The following is a 23,243-nucleotide window of genomic DNA, read 5'->3' as shown; positions in this document are numbered from 1 at the left end:
TTTAGTGTTTAATGTTTCTTTATGCTCAAGATTTTCCAGAAGCTTTTGCTGCCATTACAGCAAAACAGAAGTGTTCAATAACTTGCATCAAGCAGACTCTTTCTGATCCCGTTGAAAAATTATTTCTGCAATTTAATTATTTTCCACAGTATTTTTCTTCAATACTCCGAGGCAATCTTCAGTTGAGAATATCTTATTTATACCAAATAAATAGTTATGCCATTAGCTTAAGTACAGACCAATCAAAAATCTATAGCTAAATGAGAACATGTTGATTCCTCCATTCATTTTCTCCAAAAATGCTATATAGGCGAAAAATCCTGTGGTGTTCAGAAGTGCTGAGCACGCAAAACTCTGCTCAGCTGCTGTACAAACATGATTTGAAGGGCCTCTCAGCTTAAATAATGCCATGCTTTTTTAATTTTATACACAGCTTTCGTCTGCACCCACGCTCGTGGGGACTGAGCTGAAATAGCACTGAGGGAGGAGGAAAAGGAGAATCACTCGACTCATTCACATCTTTGTAGCAGCACAAAAACTTCCAAAAGGGAGCATTGTGGTCACAGTTACCCCTGAAATAATTCTCACTTCACAATTTTCTGCTTTACTTCTCTCTGCATACAGTGGAGGTGACTAATTAGCTTCCCATGATTAAGAAATATCAGGAATATTAATTAGGGAATGCATCCAGTCCTTTGGATGTTGAAAACATAAAGCATTATTGTAGACTGTAACATCTCAATCCGGAGGTCCAAAATCTATAAGGTTTTTTTTGTGTCTGATGGTGTTTTCAGGAAAATCATTGTACAAAACATGCACCTTTTTTTTCACTGTCAACCATATAATTCCTGACTAATAAAGTACAGGAAGTGGGGAAAAAATCACTAATAAAATGAGAGGTGCTCATACGTGCAGTTCTTGTTTTTATGCAGTTTTGGAAAGTGTATTTGCGTTTCAAATGTTCATATTTCTGTGCTTTTCTGAATAGCTTAGTGTTCATGTCTAAGAAATTTACCAAAAATCCAGATGCATGCAAAATATAAAAAAATACTGAGCATAGGAGACTTGATTAATTTCCTAGATGGCAGCAGAAGCGCCATGGGAAAAGGAACTCAGTTGAAGAAAATATACCAAAATTGACTTGGAGTAATTCATCTGAGGAGAGGGCACAGTCCCAAGCTGTGCCAGGGGAGGTTTAGGTTGGACACCAGGAGGGATTTCTTCACAGAAAGGGTGATCAGACATTGGAATGAATGGGCTGTCCAGGGAGGTGGGGGAGTCACGGATCCAGGTCTTTCAGGATAGAGTGGATGTGGCTCTCAGTGGTGGTGCTCGGTCATAGGTTGGACTCGATGATTTCAGACTCTTTTCCAACCCAACTGATTCTGAGATTGTGTGACTGGAAACCCAAAGCACAGCTTCAACAGTTATCTACTTTTCCTAGCGCACAAGAAAGCCTCCCTGAAGTTCACAACAACCATCACTTCAGATTTCAAAAAATAAAGCGGTTGTACTTCGGAATAATCCTGTATTAAGCCCATGAGCCGATCGCTTCTAAACACGCTTTAAGGTACTTGAGAGGTGTGTTACTAATCCCGAAGCGGTTCAGAGGCGCTCGCAGCGATCCCGTCAGCGGCGGGCACGGCTCGCTGCCCCTGCCGGAGCCGGTCCGAGCGCGCCGCACGCTGCGGGCAGCCCCAGAGCCGGGGGCGCTGCCCGAGCGGGGCCGCGGCGGCGCAGCGCCGCAATTTGACACGTCCCCGCGGAGAGCCGGGCCCGGGCGGAGCCGCCGCGCCGCGGGCACCGCGCCCCCCGCGCCCCTCGCCCCCGGCCCCGCGGGAGGCGGCTCGGCCCGCCCGCCCCGCCCGCGCTGACAGGCGGGCGCTGCGGAGGAAGGGGAGGGCGGCCGCCCCGGCCTCACATGACCGCGGCCGCGATGGACGGAGAGCCGCCCGCGGGCACGGCCGCAGGTACGGGGGGATGCGGGTGGTGGGGCCGCGCCCCGCCGTGCGCTGCCCGCCAGGGAGCGGACGGGGCTCCGCGCCGCGGTCGGGGCCGCGCTCGCCGCCAAAACCTGCGGGGAAGCGCCGCCGCCTTCCCCTCTTTCCCCCCGGGGCAGCGGGACCCCGCTGGCCCCGGCCCGCCCGGTGGCTGCCCACGGCCGGGCCGCAGCGGCGCCGTTCGGGGCCACGGGGGTCCCTCCCCGCGCCAAGGTGCGGGGGGAAGGAGCGGCAGCGCTGGCAGCCCGGGCCGCTGGGGTTACCTGCCCGGCGGGCCGGCGGGAGGTCGCCCCGGCGGCCGCCCCGGTGGCCGCGGGCGGTCAGCTCCCCGCAGCCTTCCTGCGCGGCGGGACGCGGGCACCGGGCGCGGTCGCGAAGTTCTCCCGTGGGGAGTCACGCGGCCGAGCGCTCGCTGCGTGCTGCACGGACTTCATTTCGTGCCTGCTCCCCGCCCGCCCGGGGGCTCCGCGCACGTTGGAGCCGGCGCGGACCCTCCCGCAGCGGCTCCGTGGCAGCGGCACGGGCGGTCCCCGTGCCTCCGCTCCGAGCCGCGCCGGCGGCGCATCCAGCGGCGAAAGCACCGGCTCCTAGCGCTGGAGTTTCAGGAGCGTGCAGCTGGGTCTGGGATGAAGAAACTTGTAGGCAAATACTGCCAGCGCTTGTTGCGAAATAAGAGCTGGAGGGAGCTCCTGGGTGAATTGAGGGGAATAATATGTTAGACTCCTTTAGCAGTTAAACTGAAGGAAACTTTCAGCGGGTTCTCTAAAGTTCTCTTTGCAGCGGCTGAAGTTTTGTACCTGCTCTGTGCATACTATTTTTTTTTCTTTTGCTCAGTTTGGAAAGAAAAATGAGTAGGTAAGCTTAATGCATGGAAAAATAGTTTGGTTGATCGTATTTAGGATCTGCTGTGAGTTTGCTCTTGTAAGGCCTGTGATGCTCCCCATGCACATAATGCTTATAAATAAATTATTTTGGAATATTTCTGTCCAGGACTGATGTAACATATTGAACAGCAGCCTTTGTGGAAAAAATGTCCTACTGTACCAAAGAGAGAGCTTGCTCAGGTATGTCTGTTATGGATTTACCATCTGCTTCAGGAGCCTTATAGAGATAAAGCAGTTGTCTCCAAGTAGAGTATTCTTGCACTGATTAACTTCTGGTGATGGTGCTTCTGCACCTTTCTGATCTACTCAGCCTTCTTTAGAAAACTTGGTTTTTCTTTGGCAGAGAGTTTATGATGAACACTGAGAAAGGGTGTACAATGATTTTGGCTAAAGAAAAAGAATGCTGTCAATGCAGCAATGTTTTTTATTTTTAGCATCATGATGCAAGTTCAGAGATCTTTGAAGTTTCATGCCCGTATGTAATTGTTTTTGGAGACCAGCAGCTTGTCAGTGAGTGTTTTGGGAGGATTGAAATATCCAGAGTAATGAGAATCCTGATAGGTATCTTTGATGCCCCCTATGAGAGCACCTACAAATGCTGTGGTTTTGACTTAGCAGTACTAAAAGTAAAAATACTTTAATACAATCGAAGAGAAAACAAAAAAGGATAACAACGTCCAGCATATAGAAGTCAATTTTGCAGAGTGGCTTTTATTGACTTTTTTTTTTCCTTTTGCTTTTACTTCCATGTGAGTCTGTTTTACAGCGATTGCAGGGAGGTAATGCAGGTGTTGGCTGTGTAGGGAGTGAGGTGCCTCTTTTCGTTCTGGTGGTAAACCTTTAACTGTGTGTTCAGCCCATGGAAAGGCTGTACAGGTTACAGACAGTATAATTTGCACATGACCACTGATTTCCCCCACAGTCTTCAAGTTTTATGGGTTGATGCAGGTTGAGGGAGAAAAATTTACCAGTTCCAGACATGTGGAATTGGTACAAAAGGAGGAGAGCTTTAATGATTGCTTTTCAATGGGATTTGGGATAAGAATGAGCTTGTTCTAACTATAAAATGTGTGAAAAAACCATTGGGAGGCTGTAAGGTCTGGAGTGGCAATGCCATTTTTAATGCTAAATGCTAACATCCAGCATAATCAGGAGGGTGAGAAACATGTAAGGAAAATGAGAAGCAAAGCAAAGATAAACTCTCTTTTCATGGGATATTCTTGACCTCTATAAGGACAATTGGTTGTGGAAACTTGCCAGTTTTGTAGTCAGGCTAAAATGTCCTTGTGAAAGTTTCCCAATGTAGTTGTTTGGGTTATTGCTTGCTGGGTTACATTTTTGGGTGTGAATTTTTACACTTCCAACCTCTTTTGAAAAATGATAGCTTAGCAGTCATCCACTGAGTGCTGGGAACCAGCCCTAGTGAGCATTTGACTTTTTGTCCCTGTAATCTTAGGGCACATTCCTCGTTGGATTTTTCTCTGCTAATCCTGTTTTTACTTCAAAGTAGCTGCATCTCACTTTATTGTGTTGGCTGCAGCTGGGGTCTGTGGCTCATGGCTGACTTGTGAATGGAATGTGTCCCTTGTATCCCCAGACTTGGGAAATCAGATGAATCAGTTGATGATCTAACAGCACAGCTAAAAGAACAGGGCAAGAGGCTTAAGGTTAGTTCTTACACACAGTAAATCTGTGTGACAAGTTGGTGTTGGGGTTTTTTTTTCTGCAGGAGTATGGGATTGTGGTAGTTTGAGAAGCAGCAAGAGGCCTAGAGCTGCAGGGGACTGCAGAAATTCAGGTGCTTTTTAAATATTACTAAATAAAACTTAAATAGTCTCATCTATTTTTGAGTTGAGGCATAACTTCTCTGTTTCATCTTTAGGAGCACCAAGTGCTGAATAACTATGTTAAACTTGGAAAAAAACACCAAAAAACCCTTCCCAAACCAAAACCAAACTACTTGCAACACCAAAAAACCAAGGGGAAATAGAAAAACCTAACCAAAGAAAAACACCCCAGAAAACCCAGACTAACTAGAGCAGGGTACATACTTGGCATCTGTGGTGGTTTCGGGCTTTTTTAAGGAGAAAAACAAAATGTTGGAGCCTGTTTCCAGCATCTAATTTTATGATAGTGTGTGCTATTTTATCTTGTTTTGTCATTGGGTAGCTTGTATTTACATGGGAATTGTTGGGAAGGAGAAGGAAGGAGGCTCTTAATTAGAGTGAAGCTAAATATGAAAACTTTTCTTGTACCCAGTAAGAAATACAGACCTGCCTTCCATGTTGAACACACAGCTGTGCAGCACTTAGCTTTGTTAGACTGATTCTTTTACTTTTCTCCTTTTGAGATAAGAATTGTATGGTTTTAAATTCTTCAAAACAACCCAAACAAGTTGTGTGCAGTTGTCTCAAAAAAACTTAGAGTCTTTAATAGGAAAAAAGTTTTGCCTTTTATTTTTTTTTTTTTGGCGGGACTTCTGTTGTTCTTATTTTTTTTTTAGGGGGTTTCAAATTATGTAATATTTTAAAAAATGAGAACTAAGATGGGAATCTGTTTGAATTTGTAGTTGAAATCTGCAACAGCTTTCAGGGAGGCTGATGTGGACACTGGATTCTGGAGTTATGGAGGAATGTTTTTGACACGATGAGGGGGGAGAGGCATTTCGATAATTCCTGGGGCTTCTCATGAGAAGACAGAAAGGAAAGGGAAATGATGATGAATGATATTTACATTGCTGCTTTAATATTCCTGGCCCAGGAGTTGGTAGTGGAGCCCTCACATTTTCCAGGGAGAAATCTGAGGTATCTGTGCACAAAACCAGTCAGTTTTCATATTCCCTTGCATTTTCTGTGGGTTGGATCCCCTCTGCTCTGCACAGGAGAGATCTGAGCTGCTTTTCCTGAAGGTTTTGCTTCCTTACAGGCTCCTTTCTCCTTCTAGTAAAAATGCTACTAATATAATAAGTAATTCTGTGGCACCATCTACTTAAGTACGTCTGATAACTTTATCTGATCGTCACCTGGTGTAATGAGGAGTTGGTAGCATCAGCCATCTGTAAAATGGAGATAAGGCCTCCAAATTTGATTGGCAGAGCTTAAACAGGGAAGGGAGATCAATGTTGTGATTTACCACCTCTGCTTCCAGCCCTGGCATCGCTCTACTGGATGTGCTTACTCACGTGTGAAAACTCTGTGCAGCTATCCAGGTACTTGGAATTTTGCTCTGGCTTTCATAAATGCTTGATTTTGGAAATTTGGATGAAGGAAACTGGTAAATCCATGGAGGGCAGATTGCTGCCCAGCTGTATCAGTGAAGTAATGAATGTTGAGCACTAACTAAAGCATGAAACTGTTGAGCACTAACTAAAGCGTGAAGTAGAGAAATTTTCTTTGCAGTTTTTCTCTGGGTAAGTTTCTCAACTCCCTTCAGTCCAAAGGCTATCTGACAAAAAAAAAAAAAAATCTGCAGTATTTTCATAGCTGTTTTCTTTTACAACCAAACAAAAACTAGGCCATGCTTTGAATGCTTCTTCAAACTTTTAGTTCTTGTCATCTTGTTATCTTCTCGTTTGCATATGTATGTTTGTATGTATTATTTTTAACTTTTATATCAACTTGTTTTCAATTGTATCAGGCCACTTCCTGATACCTTATTGACAACAGATGAGAAACTGCTGTAGCAAAAGCCTAGCTTGTAGGAAAAAGCTGATTTTTATTTTGTCTGCTTCCCAGTGTTCCAGAGGACCATTCCATACCTCATTTCTGTATCCATTTGCTGCTCTCTCTATATAAACTTTACTAGATAATGATCTGCTGAAACCAAAGGGAATGTTTTCAAAATTAGCTGTTCTCCAGCGGAGAGTGCGTGATGGGAAGCGTTAAGTGTCCTGTTACAATGCATGTAAATCCTTTTACTGGCTGAACACAGGAGCTCATACCAATGAGTTCCCACTATTATCCACCATTCCTGGCCAGGGCTCTTGAGGCTGTTCCCAAATAGGCTCTTTAGTAAGTAGAATGAAAAATGGGCTGCAGGATAGCTCCAGTTTATATTGCTCTGTAGGGTTAGTGTTAATGCCATGATAAGCATTTCCTAAAGCAGGTTAACAGCTGTTCCCAAGTCATTTTATTGTGTTCTCAGACCTGTGTTTGTTGGTGTAGATTCGCTCTGTCTTGTTGATACCAGACATGCCGAGGTTATTAATTAAACAGTAATTATTCAAACTTGTTTGCATGGTTGTCTGGTTTGTGTGATTTCACACATTTAGACAAGGTTGAGATGTAAAGAAGCTACAGAATATTTCAGGGAGAGGCAAGAGTGTGAACTGCTGATAAAGAGAAGACACGTCCTATAGGTGATTTTTAGAAAGCAAATTTAGAGAATAATTTGATAAAAACTGGGGAGAAATTACCAAGAAAAGGGCAACATGGCTGAATTGACAAAGGATTGTGGAGTCTTGCCTGGTGGGGCAACACTCTGTAGTTTTCTTACTGGGTAATGGGGTTCAGACCTGTAATGAACTTCAGAGTCCTCAGCATCAGTTTGGTTCTGGGGCTTAAAAATGAAAAAATGAGGGTTTCATGGTTCACTCTATACTTCTTTTCTCCTCATACCTGTCTCTTGCCTTTGGGGTTTCAGGAGTTAACCAGACAATGCTGAGCCCAGTTCAGGGACTGGTTTGTGCTGTTGGTTGTCCAGCAGAAAGATGGGAAGCAGAGGCAGTGACTCAATAGGCAGGAGGAGATGTTGTTTTAGTACAGATTGGCACTGCTTGGGGAATTAGTTGGGGTTTTTGAATAGCCCCCTTTAGGGGAGGCCTCTGCAACATCAGCCAGTGGCTGAGCATCACAGAAGGCTCTGGAATTCTCTGGAGGGATGTGTGTGTGTGCATTGGAGGAGCAACAACATCTGCTGTCCTGTGTCTTGAGCAGTTAAACCCAAGAATTGCCAGGGTGGACACCCAGAGAACTGCTGCTCTGGAAATCCAGGATGCCTTGTGCTCCACAGACAGTATCACTTCATCCAGCAGTATCCCATATCAACACTGAATTATCTTGTATTGTTTTACTGCAGATTTCTGGCAGGTAGCTGGACATTTTTGGAGCTGCTGCATAGGTGGGGTTAGCAGGTGATATGTCTATTAAAGCAGAGGTGTTAAGACTTGCTTCTCTGAGTCACATTAGCAGGAATCTGAAGCCCGATGAGGCATGTGGGATAAGGTCATTTGTCCTGGATTTGGTTTGGTTTCATTAAGTCATTTTATGGAACAAATAGCAAAGTGTCTGTTTTGAAGTCTGAGGAATTAAAGTTTGCTTGTTTTCCCTGTTTGTCAGGGCCTAGGACACATGAAGGAGCAGGTGGGAAATCCTTATCAGGAGAAGGTCAGGGCTTTCAAGTAAAGGATATGACTTCTTATTATCTTCCTTGAGTTAATCTGTTACCCAGTTAATAACTTTTTGAACTATGTATTGAAGCTGAAAGAAATGCTTCTTGCTTCTGTAGTGTTACTGCGTTCTCAAAATTGCAGATATATTTAAGAACTTCTGCACATTGGCAAGGAAGGGATAATAAATCCTACCTGGCTTTTCTAGGTGCCTTTCATCAGTGGATTTGACTTGCTTTATAAAAGAACTTGTTCACAGTATGCTTCTTACAGAGAGGGAGCAACCCACCTGCTCCAGACGGGAGAGCAGAACTCGGGTACGGGGTGAACAGAGTCCAGGGTTGTACCCTCATTTTGCACAATATTTCCTATGTGTGGAATGGGTAGGAAAGAAAGGATGGCTTTGAAAAACAATGTAAGCTTAGTTTACAGTCACATAATAGATGTAGTTATGAAGGCAGGGTGAGATAACAGGCTGCAGTCAGGCACTTGATAAGAGAACACTCTGAGTCATCAGCTTTGCCCCTTCTTTGATGTCATTTGTCCTCTGGGGCCACATTCTTAAGACCCATCTTTTTTCACTTCTGCATCTGAGAGTCAGTTACTGTCCAAACTGCCAAGTTATGGTCAAATTCACTGTCAAAAGCTGTTTGTTTTCTAGCTACAAGCAGTGGAAGAGAATAGGTAAGTTTTAAAGATTTTGCCACAGCTTGCTGTGATTGAGGAATTGTTGGGTTGGTAGCCCTTATTAGGAACCTTTTCCCTCTGCTTTGGAACTTAAGTATGTTGACGTAGTAAATTTTTGTTATTCATGCTCACTGTAGCACACTGTCATAGAGTTTAATAAAATTATATCAAATGAAGTGTCTCCTTCCTTTGTAATGATGTGCAAAATTAATGGGTTAAATTTCTGCAGCGTGGTAAAAAGACACATTTTTCTTTCCTTCCATGAGTTGTTCTAGGCAGGATCCAAAAGCGCTGAGCAAGGGTTTTGTTCGTTTTGGCAGATCCTGCTGTGGTGGGAGCTGGACAGACAGGAAATGCAGGCCTCTTAGCTGATTCACAGAACAAATTTGGCCTGTGATTCTTTGCTTAGTGGAGATGTCTCTCTGACTCGATATAATTGGTGGTGCTCCTGGGTGTTGTGAGCAGGGAGGTACCGGCGATGTGAATGTGTGAGGAGCAGCACAACCTCCCAGGGGAGTGGCCTGGCTGGGCTTTGGGCTGTGTTGCACCACTCCGGGAGCACCAAGCAAAGGAACAGAATATTTTAAGGCTAATTCTTTTACTATATCTTATCAGGTCTACTGTTTTTTCCCTTTTTGTCTTCTAGATTTGGCAAAGCCTCCAGTAAATGAACCAAGGGAAGCGGGACAGTTTCTAATGCAGACGCCCCAGGGAAATCCACTGCTGCTTTCCCACACCCTACAAGAGCTATTGAGCAAGGATAGTGTGCAGGTGGAGCTTATACCTGAGAAGAAGGGCCTTTTTCTGAAACATGTGGAGTATGAGGTTTCCAGCAAGGTAATGTGAACAAGCTTTGGGCTTGCTGAGAATGTATCCTCCTCAGAATGTCTGTGCAGTTTCTGCTGGCAAAGTCCTGAGTGATTTAGATGTGCTGGGTGATGCTGGTTTTAAGCAGATCAGTTGTGTGGGCTGACTTTTGATGCAGTAGCACTGGGCCTTCCTGACTTGGGCCTCTGCAGCATGGACCATCTAACTGAGCTGTGAAGGATGGTCTGCAAGTTCACTTGCTTGAAAACCTGAGCTCTGTACAAAAGCAGGTGTATGACAGCGAAAATGGAACGTATTGTAAAGGCAGGTGAACTTGGTGGGAAGAAATGCTGATGTCTGACTCCAGTTCAGAAGGCTGAATTATTTCTTTATTATAACTATACTATAATACATTAATATACTATTTAAAGGAGATACTAAAACTACAAACTTACTTGTTCTAACTACCATATCTAAACCCACTAACAACTCGTGACCCTCTCTGAGAGTCCAGCCACGGGTGGATTGGATTGGCCATCAGGCCCAAACAATCCTCACCAGAATCCAATCAAGCAATCACCCCAGGTAAACAATTCTCCAAACACATTCCACATGTGAAAAACAAGGAGCAGAAATAGAAATTGTTTTCACTTTTTTCCCTCTGTGCTCTCTATGAAAAAATCCTGAGAGAGAAAGAAATGTGCTTACCACAAGGAACGGTTTTGTAATAAATTGGCATAGGTAGCTGGATATTTCAAACTGATTTGAGCTAGTGAAGAAATCGTATTTGCAGTGCAAAAAAAAAAAAAAAAATCGTGGAGGTGCTGCTGTGTAAGCTGTGCACTGATTTATCCCCCCCTTGTTAATTGCAGCGATTCAAGTGCTCGGTGTACAGGCGGTACAACGACTTCGTGGTGTTCCACGAGATGCTGCTGCAGAAGTTCCCGTACCGCATGGTGCCAGCACTGCCCCCAAAGAGGATGCTGGGAGGTAAACCTGCATCTGCATTTTGGCCTGCAGGGCTTTGCTTCACGGTGCAAGCGTGATACTGTTGAAAAGAAATGTTTAAAAGATTAAAAGTCTCAGATTCTGCTTGCCTCAGACAACAACGTTGAGGTTGTAATGCACAATATTTGTGTGTGTTACTTTGAGGTGTGAATTAATGCCATTGCTAGAAATTCCTATGGGTGAGATATGAATGCAAAATTTCAGTGGGGTTTCTTCCTGTGGAATTTCAATTTCTAATGATTTTTCTTAATAAGATTTTAGGTGTAATTCTACACAAGAGCATGGCAGAGTTGCAGGTATTGCTTCTTAGAAAAACAGGTTGTGACGATCATTGTTTAGTGGTGGACTTGGCAGTGTTAGTTCAACAGCTGGATTCAGTGATCTTAAAAGTTCTTTTCCAACCTAAATGGAATCCATGTCAGTTCATTCAAGTAGTATACTTTAGCAGTTAGGCTAGAAACCAAGAAGTATCCCAAGACAGAAAGCATATCCAAGCTCCTTCAGGAACATTTTGTTCATTAATCTCAACTATTGACACTGGTTTTAGGCATTTATTATTTCAAAAATTGTATAACTGTATAAAATCCTGTCTGGTTTAATACTTTATCTGTGAAAGAACAAGCTTTTTAGTGTCTTCTCTCCTCCCCATGGTGCTAAGCTCAATATATTTCAAATAATTGATTTCAATTGAGGAATTAATGTATTCCTCTAGTAAAGCAGAATTGGTAAACATTGAGCAGAGCAGGGTTTATATTGAACTGGAGCAAAGCAAAATTACACCCCTGAAAAGCTTCAGTGGTTGTATATTCTTATGATGGGATGTGAATTGTAAAGACTTTTTTTGGGGGGTTGTGAAACCTGTATGTGAGTTTAACCTGATTCAGTGTTCTCAGCCAGAATTTCCACTTCATGCAACACATGTGAGAAAAGAGACCTTCCCTGATTAATCTCAGTGGACAGAGGATGCTTGAAAGAAGCTCCCAGTATCTCTCACTTGTCAGGGAATGTTACTTCCTTGCATTGCTGGTGTGTTGATATTTCCCTGCATTCACTGGTGCATTTCTTCCCACACATACCCTAACTTTAGGAAAAAAACTGATAGGATTAGTTCCCAAACTGTGCTAGGAGAACAGTTCTAATACAGTGCAAAGCTGTGATAAGGCAGAGAGTGTTTGCCTTTAGTCCAGTGACTGCACATAGAGGAACTGTGGAAGTGGGCTTAATGGAAACTGCTAACAGGAAAAAGGAAAGGGAACGGGTAGTTCTTGTTTCTGAGTAGATTAATGGACTGGCAAATGGTGTTGTAGCACACAGGGTTTGATGGATTAGTATAGATGTGTGGCTCTTGGAGCCTCCAAGTCCCAGACCTGGATGGACAAAGCTCTGTGCTTTGTCCTTGGTGTGCCCCTCTGCCGAGTTCCACGGATCCCACTGGGGATCTGTCAGATGGAGATGGATGACCTGCTCTGCTCGTTTGGAGGACAGCAACCATCTGAGGCAGATCCTGTGGGAAGTGTGTACACAAGTTCACAAATGTTCGTGTAGGTAAAGTGTGAGCAAAGCAAAATCAAGTTCTGCAACCCCAATGGCAGAAAAATGAATTGGTGGGTGGTGCTGTACTGAGTCCTCACAGCCACAAAACTGCCAGCTTAAAACTGTGGTAAAAGAGTTAAAATCCTTCATGATATGAGAGTATTGTCATGGATAAGAGCATTCCTTCAATTTCTTTCTATGCTGCTATCTTTTCCTTTAATCTTTGGTTTTATTTTTTATTGTTCCTGAAGAACTCCAGGAACTTTGATTTACTTCCTAATTGCAGTTATTGCCAGATTGAAATTCTTCCTGTTTCAGCAAGAGGAACAGATTTTTTTTTAGTTTGACAAGTAAAGACTCTGGATGGATGTACTGCAGATTGCTGTGCAAGTCTTCCAAAGTGCTTTTTGACATCTTGCATGAAAAGGATGGATGCTGATCTCAGGAGTCCCAAGACAGGCTGGGATATCCTCTGTGGAATTGATTCAGAGGAAGAATCTCTGTAGGTCCATAGTTTGTAAGTGGAGGTTTCAGGCCTTAGGCTTGGTTGTTTGTCCTTCCTCCCTGACCTACCGTGTGGAAATAACCACATGTAGCTATGTATGCTGGATTTTGGTAAGAGGTAAAGAATGCTTGACAGAATATTTGTTCAGGTGGTCAGTCTGAAAAGTCTGGTTTTGGGAGCTGACAGACTATAGGTATCCATTCTTTGGTTTTTGTTGCAGTGCTTTCTTTTTTCTTTCTGAGATGTAATGTGAGGGACATTAATTGAAATTTCATGTTTCTTCCTGCAGCTGATCGTGAGTTCATAGAATCGAGGAGGAGAGCGCTGAAGCGATTTATAAACCTGGTGGCTCGACATCCCCCTTTCTCAGAAGATGTGCTCTTGAAACTCTTCCTGTCCTTCAGTGGCTCAGTGAGTGTTTGCTAGCAGTAGTCCTGAGCTTGCAAGTCTTGCTATAACTGAATGCTGGGCACAGCATTCAGAATTGCTGTTAACCTACATGGATTTGCTCCCTGGGATGAAGAGAATTTTCTCTCAGTAGGTGTTTCCACAGTGCAAAGTGGAAGGTAATTTCACTCAATGCCAGCAGTGTAGTATTTTGAAAATTATAACTGTTCTTAGGGGAACAGAGATTATGCTTTTCCTTAAATGAAACCTAACCTGGGTAAAGCTGTATCTGCTGAGTTGTGCCTTGCTGCTGCAATATATCTGCAATATATCTGTTTAAAAGATTGAAAGTCTTGGTTTCTGCTTGCCTCAGACAACAAAGTTGAGACCTGCATGAACTGCCAGTGTTTTTTCATAATTCCTTCATTCTCATTTGATTCTGTATTTTCTCCAGGATGTACAGAATAAGCTAAGGGAATTGGTCCAGGGAGTAGGAGATGAATTTGTGACTTGCAGATTAGCTACCCAGGCCAAGGTATGTATAAGAATTTATTGCAACGTGTTATTCTGGTTTAAATGGCTTTCATCTCCAGGTGCTTCAGTTATGGCTTTTGTGCAGGGATGGACACCTTAAGTAGGAGACAGTTGTTTCCAGAGTTTGAAGGACTTGTAATTTTATTGAAAAGATCAAATAAACTTTTGACTCTTAAGGGCCTGATATTTCTAGCTAAATTCTGGCTCATGAATATGGTATAGATTAAACAATGAATCCTGCTCAGAACATGTTTCTCTGTAATTACTTGTACTTGCATAACAAACAAATGCACAAATTGCACAATTTAAAAGGTAATGTCTAGATTGATGTCTTCCCCTTGTGCTCATGCCCTCATTCTGTCTGTTCTTTCCCTGTGGGAGAGCAATTTGGACTGTTATGGAAAAACTAGTTATAAGTTCTCCATATATCTGTTTATCCCAGTGATTAGTGCTATGACAAGTTTTAAGTACACATCCACTGTGTTCATTGAGCAATTTCAAAGCAAGTTGTTGTTCAGGTTCCTGCAATCCTTGCAGAAGGTTTTGCAACTGGAGCTTAATTCAGGCTTTTACCAGTGATAAACTGGTCAAAAAAAAGCTGAACTTTCAGTTCGTGCTTGACTTTACTGGGCTGGGAGTTACCAGTAGGATCAGATCAGAACTTGTGAGCTTGAAACTTCACACACTCTCTTTAAACTAAATAGAAAAATTGCAGATTTTGCCAACTCTGTCTATGCTGGGTATTTGAACCTCTTTCTGCCTCTGAAAATTAGGGCTGTTTGTGTGGCATGTGACTTGGACACCTAAGTGGGAAACTGATCTCTGCAGAGCTGTTAGAGCACAGTGGCAGAGTGGGCAGAGGAGGGGGAAGCCTGTCCCTCTGCAGACTGTGGTGTGCCTCTGATTTATCCATCAGTGATCCCTCTGTACTCCTTCAGGACTTCCTTCCAGCTGACATTCAGGCCCAGTTTGCTGCCAGCAGGGAGCTGATCAGAAATATTTATAACAGCTTTTATAAGCTCCGGGACCGTGCAGAGAGAATCGCTTCCCGAGCCATCGATAACGCCTCCGACCTCCTCATATTTGGGAAGGAGCTAAGGTAGGTTTGGAGGAACAGGGTTTGCTGATTTTTACTCTTGGTTTAGAACTCAAAACTCTTGTAAATTTACCTGCAAATGGTCTTGTAAAAATGGGTGTTTCAGTGCATGCTGTAGGACATAATAAATTTTCCTTCTATAAAAGAAGGAAGTACACACTTTTCACTAAGGCTGCATTCTGTAGAGTGAGGAATGAAAACAGAAATACCTTCACATTCAGGTACTTGTGTTATTATCTCTCCCCCCCATATGTACACAGTTAACTCTGCATTTTTGATAGGACAGTAGTAGCTCAGCACTGTGAGCTATTTAGACAGATTTGAAACTGCTGTCTGCAAATAACTTTATCTACTCAGTGGAATTTGTCTCCTAGATGTGACCGTTGCTTTTCTCCTTCCAGTGCTTTGGGCTCAGACACTACTCCACTTCCTTCCTGGGCTGCTTTGAATAACAACACGTGGGGGACTCTGAAACAAGCCTTGAAGGGTCTGTCTGTTGAATTTGCACTTCTGGCGGATAAGGCTGTGCAGCAGGTGAGTCCTTTACTTATGTCCTTTTTTTTTTTCTTTTTGTAACATGAATAAGGCACACTGCTGCCCTAAATTTCATCTTGAATCATGAGCTCTGTGGACATAAGCCCTTCAAGAGTTAAGAGGGAGATTGCAGTCCAAACTCACATCCTCAACCAACAGCCTGCTTGTTCAAGCTTGTGTGAAATACCTGGACTGTGTTTAAATGAGGAAAAATGTAACAGGCAATGGAAAGGAAGGAAAAACCTGCTTTCTTTCTTACTTTTAAATGGTTACTGCACACATTAAGTTCACTAATAGGGTGAGCTGTCCAAAAATTCCATTTTATTAATCTGATACAGAGAACCCAGAATAACTTATTTCTGAATCAAATTTTCACATTCATGTACTTAAACGTTACATGAGAATCACTCAGACAGAAGCATCACATTCTGGTCTAAGTGTACAGTGTGGTAATGACTGTCAGAATGATGTGAGAACATGACAGCCTGGGAAGGAAAAGTAATAGTTTTGTCTTCAGTGCTCTTCATCTCATTGTGTTAAAAGACTCAGTGTGCTTTTGTAGATCACTCAGGCCAGGTCTTTTTCTCTGGAGTTTATGCTCCAGAGAGCTCTACTGATACAGGAAGAAAAGAGTATTCTATAAAATAAAAAAATTGATAGTGAGATTTGTCTTGGTGTCTCATATGTGCCTTTCGATGCATGAACTATTATGGGGAGCATGCAGGTATCCGGAGTTTTCATGGATTAGTTATCTTGTAGGAAGGGAAGATGAAAGATTGTAGGAATCTGCAAGAGCAAGGAATTCCAGGCAGAGTGCGCTGAAAGGACTGACACACAGGCCTGTGAAACCAACTCCTCTTGTTCTAATGATCAGTCAGTTGGAAAAGCTATTCCTGCCTCAGTCAGGTCTTTGTTCTGCACGCTGAAGACTAAACACTCCAGTGCCATTGGAGAGATTTTTGATGCAGTTGTGTAAGCGCTGATGTGCCCTGGAGAGAGCAGAGAGAGCCTGCGTGGTGTGGGGGGGTGAAGGGCTGTGATGCCAGGCTTACATAAAATGTACTTTTTCCTTGTTTTCTAGGGTAAACAGGAAGAGAATGATGTGGTGGAGAAGTTGAACCTTTTCCTGGATTTACTCCAGTCCTATAAAGTGAGCTCTGCTGTTCTGCCAGCAAGAAAGTTGCTTAGAGCAAGTTTGCACTCTTTAGAGGGTGTAACGCCAACTGGATGGAAAACTGTCTGTGAGGCCAGTTCAGAGGCAAACTGGGCATCTGGCAGAGGGAGGGGAGTGGCTGTTGGCCATAAGGAGCTCTGTAGCCTTCCTGATAGCTCATCTGATGATGAGAACTTGCCAAAGAGCAAACTCTGCAAGGAATTTAAAAATGGTTAAACTGTGTGGATCAGCTAACTTTTTGTTTTTAGATTTGGCTGCTTTTGAGTCAAAGCAGTGAACTAGATTGCTATTGATTAGCTCATGGAGACATGAGTTCAGTTATGAATGGAAGGATTTTGCTAATACTAATCTTCTGGTCAGCTGGATGTGGCAGCCTCTCCTAACATTCCCAGGCCAGGACTGAATTTGAAGGACTTGAGCCAGCACTTTAATTAATTGCCAGCACTTAATACTGGGAAGGTCAGAAAAGATAAGAGTCTTGATAAGAGCCAAAATGTTGACGGAAGTGATGCTCCAGGTTGCCTCTTAAGCTCGCTGGTCTGGGTTCAAGCAGTTTTGTTCCTTAAATTCTTAGCTACTGGCATTTTTTGACCCTCTTGAAAACAAAGGATCAAAAATCTGCAGCGTAGAAATGACACAAAGTGTGACCACACGTGTGTGTTCCTGAGGTACTTGGCTGTGTGTTTGCTGACTCCTGGCTCCACTGCTGCTTTCTTTTCCCATAAAGGACCTGTGTGAAAGGCACGAGAAGGGGGTATTGCACAAGCACCAGCGAGCGTTGCACAAGTACAGCATGATGAAGAAGCAGATGATGAGTGCCACTGTGCAGAACAAAGAGCCAGAATCGGTGGAGCAACTGGAGTCTCGGATTGTGGAGGTAGGGCAGGCACCTGAGAGAGCAAAAGGTGGGACTGGGCTCTGTAATGGTGCTGCTCTGGAACTCAGTCACATTTGCAGAAAGTTTTTGGACTGAAAGGGTAGCCTGTACTTTGGGAAATCTGTGCTCCCCACTGTGCCACGTGGAAAACGTGTTGGTTTTGCTCAACACTTGTTACTGGCTCTCAGGCAGCACGTCATTTGCAGGAGCTGTGGGAAGCAGCAGTCTGCATGATGGAAAGGGCAATTCCTGTTGTATCAAACGGGTCCAGGAACTGCCTTTTTTTAGGTTTTTGGTATGTGTTTGAATTGCTGGTATGGGGAGGAATGCTGTTTTCTCCTGTTTCTCCTTTCTCCCACCCTCTTCCTGGTCACTGAGTTCCTCTTCTTTCAGCAAGAAAACGCGATCATAACCATGGAGCTGCGGAATTACTTCTCCCTGTACTGCCTTCATCAGGAGACACAGCTCATCCACATCTACCTGCCTCTCACATCTCACATTCTGGGGGCCTTTGTCAACTCCCAGATTCAGGGTCACAAAGAGGTGAGTTCTAGACTGTGTACTTTTTCTCAAAATATGAATGAGAATTTGAATGGATTTGTTTTCACCCAATGGCCTGCATCCTCTAATCATCTGTGCAGTTGGGCTCTCTTATAACTTAGGAAGTTACCTGAGGTTTTTCCAGTTTGGTGTGAGGATCAGGGTTGGCCTCTAACCCCTCTAAAAGATGGTATCTTCTTGCAGCAAGTTTTTTTTCTTCTTTTCTTCTCTCATCTGTAGCTGGCCCTACCCTGTGAGTAATTGAAAAAGACCCAGCCATTAAATCTCCACTCATTAATGAGCGATGCGTCTCTGCTAGATTAATCTGGTTTTTTGTTGAGCTACACAAATATTGTACGACAAGAAAACTTTCCAGGTTTTGCTGTATAACTTAGAAACTCTTTTTTGTTAAACCCTAAATATGGCCTTTAATATTCCCCATATACAGACTTTCTTGCTTTGGTTATATTAGAAAAGTCTTTTCTCCTTCAGCTCCCTTCCATCCCTTCAGTGAAGGAATTTGATGAAGGGAAATCTACCTTCCATACAGGCTCAGGAAAAAGTTCATGGTCTGACAGGAACATTCTGGGTCCACTAAACTTCCTGAAAATATGGCAGAAAATTTGTGTTGTGCTTATGAATGCCCGAGACTGCTGCTAAAATTCCGTGTGGTGAGATTGTTACCCGCTCTGCGGTCATGTCTGCTTTCTCTCCTTCTCCACTCACAGATGAGTAAAGTTTGGAATGAATTGAAGCCGAAGTTGAGCTGCCTCTTCGTGGGATCCAGCAGTATGCCAACTCCACCACTGTCACCTCCAGAGGGAAACTTCTTTTCCAATTAATGTTCCAAGCATCCCACATGGAGCAAGAAGGGCAATCAACGAAGGGGTGGGAACTCTACCTCCAATGAATCCTCCAAAACAGCTATTTTTTTTTTTTTTTTTTTAATTGCTGCTTTGAGCTGCTCTCTGATTTAGACAGACTGGATGTGGGGCAGAACATATGGATATAGAGACAATTTTGTAATTTTGCAATGCCCTGGGGCAGAGCTGATGTTCATTATCCTGCAGACACTCCTCACGGGGTTGGGATATGGCCTGGCACAGCGAGTGCTGCAGTGTTTGTTGTTGCTGAGGCCTCTGCATCTTGTACTAACAGTCCTCCAGTCGTGTTTATCTTCAGCTGTGCTGACACATCTCTGCACGTCTCTGAAGTGCTGAGATGAACAGGATAGCTGAAGCACTTGCTTGTAGTGGAGATAAATCGCTTTTTATGCCTTGGAGGGCCTGTGTTAGGGATGTGTGTGCATAAGGAAAGCTGAAAGCCATCCCCCATGCCGTTGTAGGTGTCTGGATTTGATTTCTTACTGCTAGACCTTAGCACAACATGAGTGAAGTGGTTGGATTTTGTAACCCAGCTGGGCAGGGGTCAGTGCTGCTCTGTGGCAGGGATTTTCCTGGTGGTGCTGGATGGACTGTATTGTCAGTGTGTTTCCCTTCACGGCTGAAGGGCAGCCTGGGGACTTGCTCATGTTTTTCAGTTTGGGGCCAAAGACAGCTGGGTTCAGGAACTCAGAGGAGTTTGTCTGGCATAAATGAGAAAATAATTGACTAAAACATTCCTTAATTGTAAACCACATGTACGACAGGAGTGGAACAGCTACAAGGTAGCTTGTTTATTTCTTCTGGAGGTTCTGACCTCCATCTGGTCAGCTCTCCATGTTGGAGAGCTGCTGACCTGAAGGCTGTCGTTTTCTTTGGTGTAATATCAGAAGTATCCTGTTGCACCAGCAGGCTGGAACACAGTGCTGATAAAGTTCATTAGCAAAAATTCAGTATTATCAGGATGTTACTGTCATTCTTCTTGGCTGTGGGTAGCATTGCAGCATGTTTGTTTGTGAAGGAGAGTAGACAATTAAGTGAAAGTTCTCATCTCTAAAAACACCACGGCCCTTGGTAATGGGGTTTTCAGAATGGTTTGTGGTTGTGATAAAGGGACTAAACATTCTCCACTTTGTATCTCCACTGGCTTTGCCTTGGAGGCAAAGGGGGAGAACGTGCATGTCGTGTTACCTCAGGGGAAATGGTGCACATCCTCCAGAGAAACTGATAATCAAACTGCAAACGTCTGCAGCAAAACTCTGTGTGAACAGGACTCCCTGAACCTGACTTCTCTGGGGCCAAAATAGCTTCCAAAGGGGAATTTGTGACTTGGCTTCTTAGTATTTTCCTCGAATGGGTAAAACAGGAAGCACATTAACAAGGATGAGTGCTTGCTGTTAAATTGGAACCATTACAGTATTTTCCCACTGGGGAACTTCCCCATTATCAGGAAGTCTATTTAAATCCTCCAATCACAAAAGCTTTTTTGTTTTGATTTTTTTTTTTTAATTTAGAAATTTCAATGCAACATGAAATTATTCCTAGCCCAAGTGGAAATTCTGGATTAGTTTCTTCAGCTAGGAGCAAGATAAGTTATTTGCCTAGTTTCAGGAGACTGAATAACCATTACTCACACTCCTCAAAGTGGAGTAAATACATTGCTATGGGTGAATTCCTTGAGTGCTGGGCCTTAAGCAGTGTGTAGCCAACCTTGCACAGAATGCATTAAGAGCTTTTTCCAACAATTCAAATGTTAACTCACTTTCCTCCTGCACATGGGCCTTGTCCAGCGAGACAAATGAACTGCAAATGGCTGTGACAGATTTGATTCTCTCCTGGAGATTTCCTAAGCGATGCAGAAGAAATTCTGCTCACAAGCTGGAGCAAACTGTCAGGGGAGGGAAATGTTTCTACAGTCCAGTTACAGAGAAGATATCATCTCAGGCATGGTACAACAGGTTTTTCTGCTTGACCTTGTCTTGATTAGAAAGATGGTTTGTGGTTCAAGTGTGGAAAGTGTGTTACCAGACTTTTCCATGCTCTGCACTCCTGGCATTATCAGAAGGTGCTGGCTGGTTATGGCTGGCTTAGTCTCAGCACCCATCCTCTCTCACTTGTTTGCCTGATGTGATGAACAGTGAAATTGAGAAAATACTGTATGTTTTGGGGCAAGATCTGATAATTTATGATGGCTCCCATAAGTTACTTGTTTGATTGGGCAGTGTTCTGTAGGAGTGCTTGCAAAGGACTAGCCTGAATTGAACTTTGCACTCCTCACTTTCAGAAAAACATTACAAATTTGAAGTTGATTTAACATCAAATCAAAAGCAAACATCAAAATGACATTGGGGCTTTAGGCTAACACCTCTTTCCTGTTCACCTTCAAGCACAAACTGTACAGTCCTAGTGCAGAGACTGTAACAATGATACACACACCACAGGACCTATAAAGAAGCTGAAATTACCTTGTTTTGAGAAACACCCCATTCCTCCATTGTCAGCCCTCGTGTCTTTAAGGAGAGTTTTGGGGGCGAGCTTTTCTTGTTTTGGTTTTATTCTGTTCACCAGGTATTTGAGAACTGAGGCCCAGTATTCTCAAAGCTGATCCAGCTGCTGTCACTTTCAGAGTTTATTTCATACTGGACTGTCAAGCTTCTGTCTCATTCCTAAACACATGCAGACACTATTTCATACAACCCTTAGTTTGTAAACCTTTCTTCTGGGAGACTGGTCAGTGTGCAAATAGCACTGTTTGTTTACCTCAATGTGTGAGGGATTTCCTTACTGTCTTGGTTATGTTCAGTTTTTATGGATCTGTCAGACTTGGAGGGCGGCATCAAGCACAGCTTCCTTCCTCCAGAGGGAAGCAGCAGGGACTCCAAGGATCCATCAAGCTGACTTCAGCTGTCTGTCTGTCCTAGCCAATGTGGGGAAAACAGTTGTAGTTACCTCCATGCTCTTGCCTTCTGCAGTAAACACTAACCAAGCCAGGCTAATTGAGGAGTGTGTGCCGCCTATCTGAGATCTGATGCTCCTGCAAGATGCAGTGCCAAAGTGTTACTGTGCTTTTGTGAATGGAAGCTTTTCTGTGTGTGCTTGAGGGCAGAGGACTTTGTGTTCAAAGCAGTGATGGTAGAAGTGCCTTCAGTGTCTGTCAGAGCAGTCCTGGAGGTACCAGGATAGTAAACACCTGAGACCCTGAAAGGCTGCCTGAAAATTGCTCTCTGAAAAGGGCTCTATGTTTTGTCACTCCTGGGGCTTCTCCACTTCCAGCTGTGAAGTGGGAATATACAGGCTTTTTGTCAGTATTCTGTTGAAAGGCTCAAGACTATTTACAATACCTTAAATCTTGGATCCTGTTTCCTTCTCCTTCCATCTTCCTGGCAAGCTGCTCTTCCTAAGTTGTAACATGTTCAACGGTGCCTTGCTACATTTCAGTGCTTTTAATTCTCCTTTAACCATGCAAGAGTGTAATTCCTAGAATTTATAACAGGCAAATTTACACTCTTCAGTTTGTGCTGTTTACTAAAAGACAAAGATCACCAGCTGGGGACAGAACTTACTTAAACCATGTCAGTCTCATGGCAGCAGGAACAATAACATCCCAGCTTTTTGACATGAGCTAAAAATCAGGGTTGGGGAAAGCACCTTCCTGAAAGGACTCACGTGACTGCAGATGGGATAACAGAAAACAGAGAAGTGCAAGCTTGAGCCATGCTTGTTCTTTTCCTACCCAAACTCCTGGAGGAACAAAAAGTAATTCTGTGTGATTGTCACATGCTGTCTCTCACCCAGAAATTTACAGTTTCCATCAGGAAATAAAGCAAGGTGTTTAACAGATACTGGCTGCCAGTCATGCCCTTCCCTACCATGCAGTAAGGTCTACACTCTGTAAAAGCTGCTTGTCCTTCGTGCTTATTCTATTTGCCCCAAGCCATTCTCTGTTAGAGTAGCCAGGAACCCTCACTGCCAGGTCAGAAGCAGAGGTGGGTATCAAAACCTCTGTAAATAAGTGTGCAGCACAAAAGGAAAAGTAAGGTTTTAAGGTGTTAATTCATCCTCCTAAGTCTGAGCTGTGGCTTGCTGAGCAGATAAAGAAGGATGCTTTTGAGTGGTATAAATTTTTCAAAACTGCTGGAAGGAGACAAGAAACAAACATAGTTCAGAGGGTGTGAATTTTGCCTGGCTGGAATATCCTGTATCTTTGCTTTGCTCAAATAGCCTTATGTATGAAGCACTTTATTCAAATGCAGGAATTAAAGAACTATTACTACAGCTGGTAGACTGGAAATGTTTACAGATCCTACATGACATTCCAAGATTCTATCTGTAAGTGTTACATGTCTGTAAAAGTATTTGAAAAAAGAAGAAAAAAAAATCTTGTGTAAGAAGTGACATATGTGATGTGTT

General features: G+C 43.5%; 1 protein-coding gene across 4 annotated transcripts; it reads left to right on the top strand.

Moving 5' to 3' along the window:
• Positions 1–1,896: 1,896 nt before the first annotated feature.
• SNX8 (sorting nexin 8) lies at positions 1,897–23,108 on the top strand. 4 transcript variants are annotated; one of them, XM_053957421.1, is made up of 12 exons: positions 2,548–2,855; positions 2,991–3,064; positions 9,604–9,794; positions 10,637–10,754; positions 13,100–13,221; positions 13,652–13,732; positions 14,670–14,830; positions 15,229–15,361; positions 16,443–16,511; positions 17,263–17,412; positions 17,806–17,955; positions 18,681–23,108. In XM_053957421.1, exons 2-12 carry the CDS (start codon positions 3,031–3,033, stop codon positions 18,792–18,794), a joined length of 1,323 nt encoding a protein of 440 aa, XP_053813396.1. In that variant the 5' UTR covers positions 2,548–2,855; positions 2,991–3,030; the 3' UTR covers positions 18,795–23,108. The 4 variants fall into 4 exon arrangements, with proteins under 4 accessions (XP_053813395.1, XP_053813396.1, XP_053813397.1 ...); XM_053957423.1 differs by lacking the exon at positions 2,548–2,855 and adding an exon at positions 6,032–6,092 and having other exon boundaries at positions 2,999–3,064; XM_053957420.1 differs by lacking the exons at positions 2,548–2,855; positions 2,991–3,064 and adding an exon at positions 1,897–1,970.
• The last annotated feature ends 135 nt before the right edge of the window (positions 23,109–23,243 follow it).

The sequence above is a fragment of the Vidua chalybeata genome, chromosome 16 (genome assembly GCF_026979565.1).
Source record: "Vidua chalybeata isolate OUT-0048 chromosome 16, bVidCha1 merged haplotype, whole genome shotgun sequence".
Taxonomy (NCBI): Eukaryota; Metazoa; Chordata; class Aves; order Passeriformes; family Viduidae; genus Vidua; species Vidua chalybeata.
This window is presented reverse-complemented; position numbering and strand designations above follow the sequence as displayed.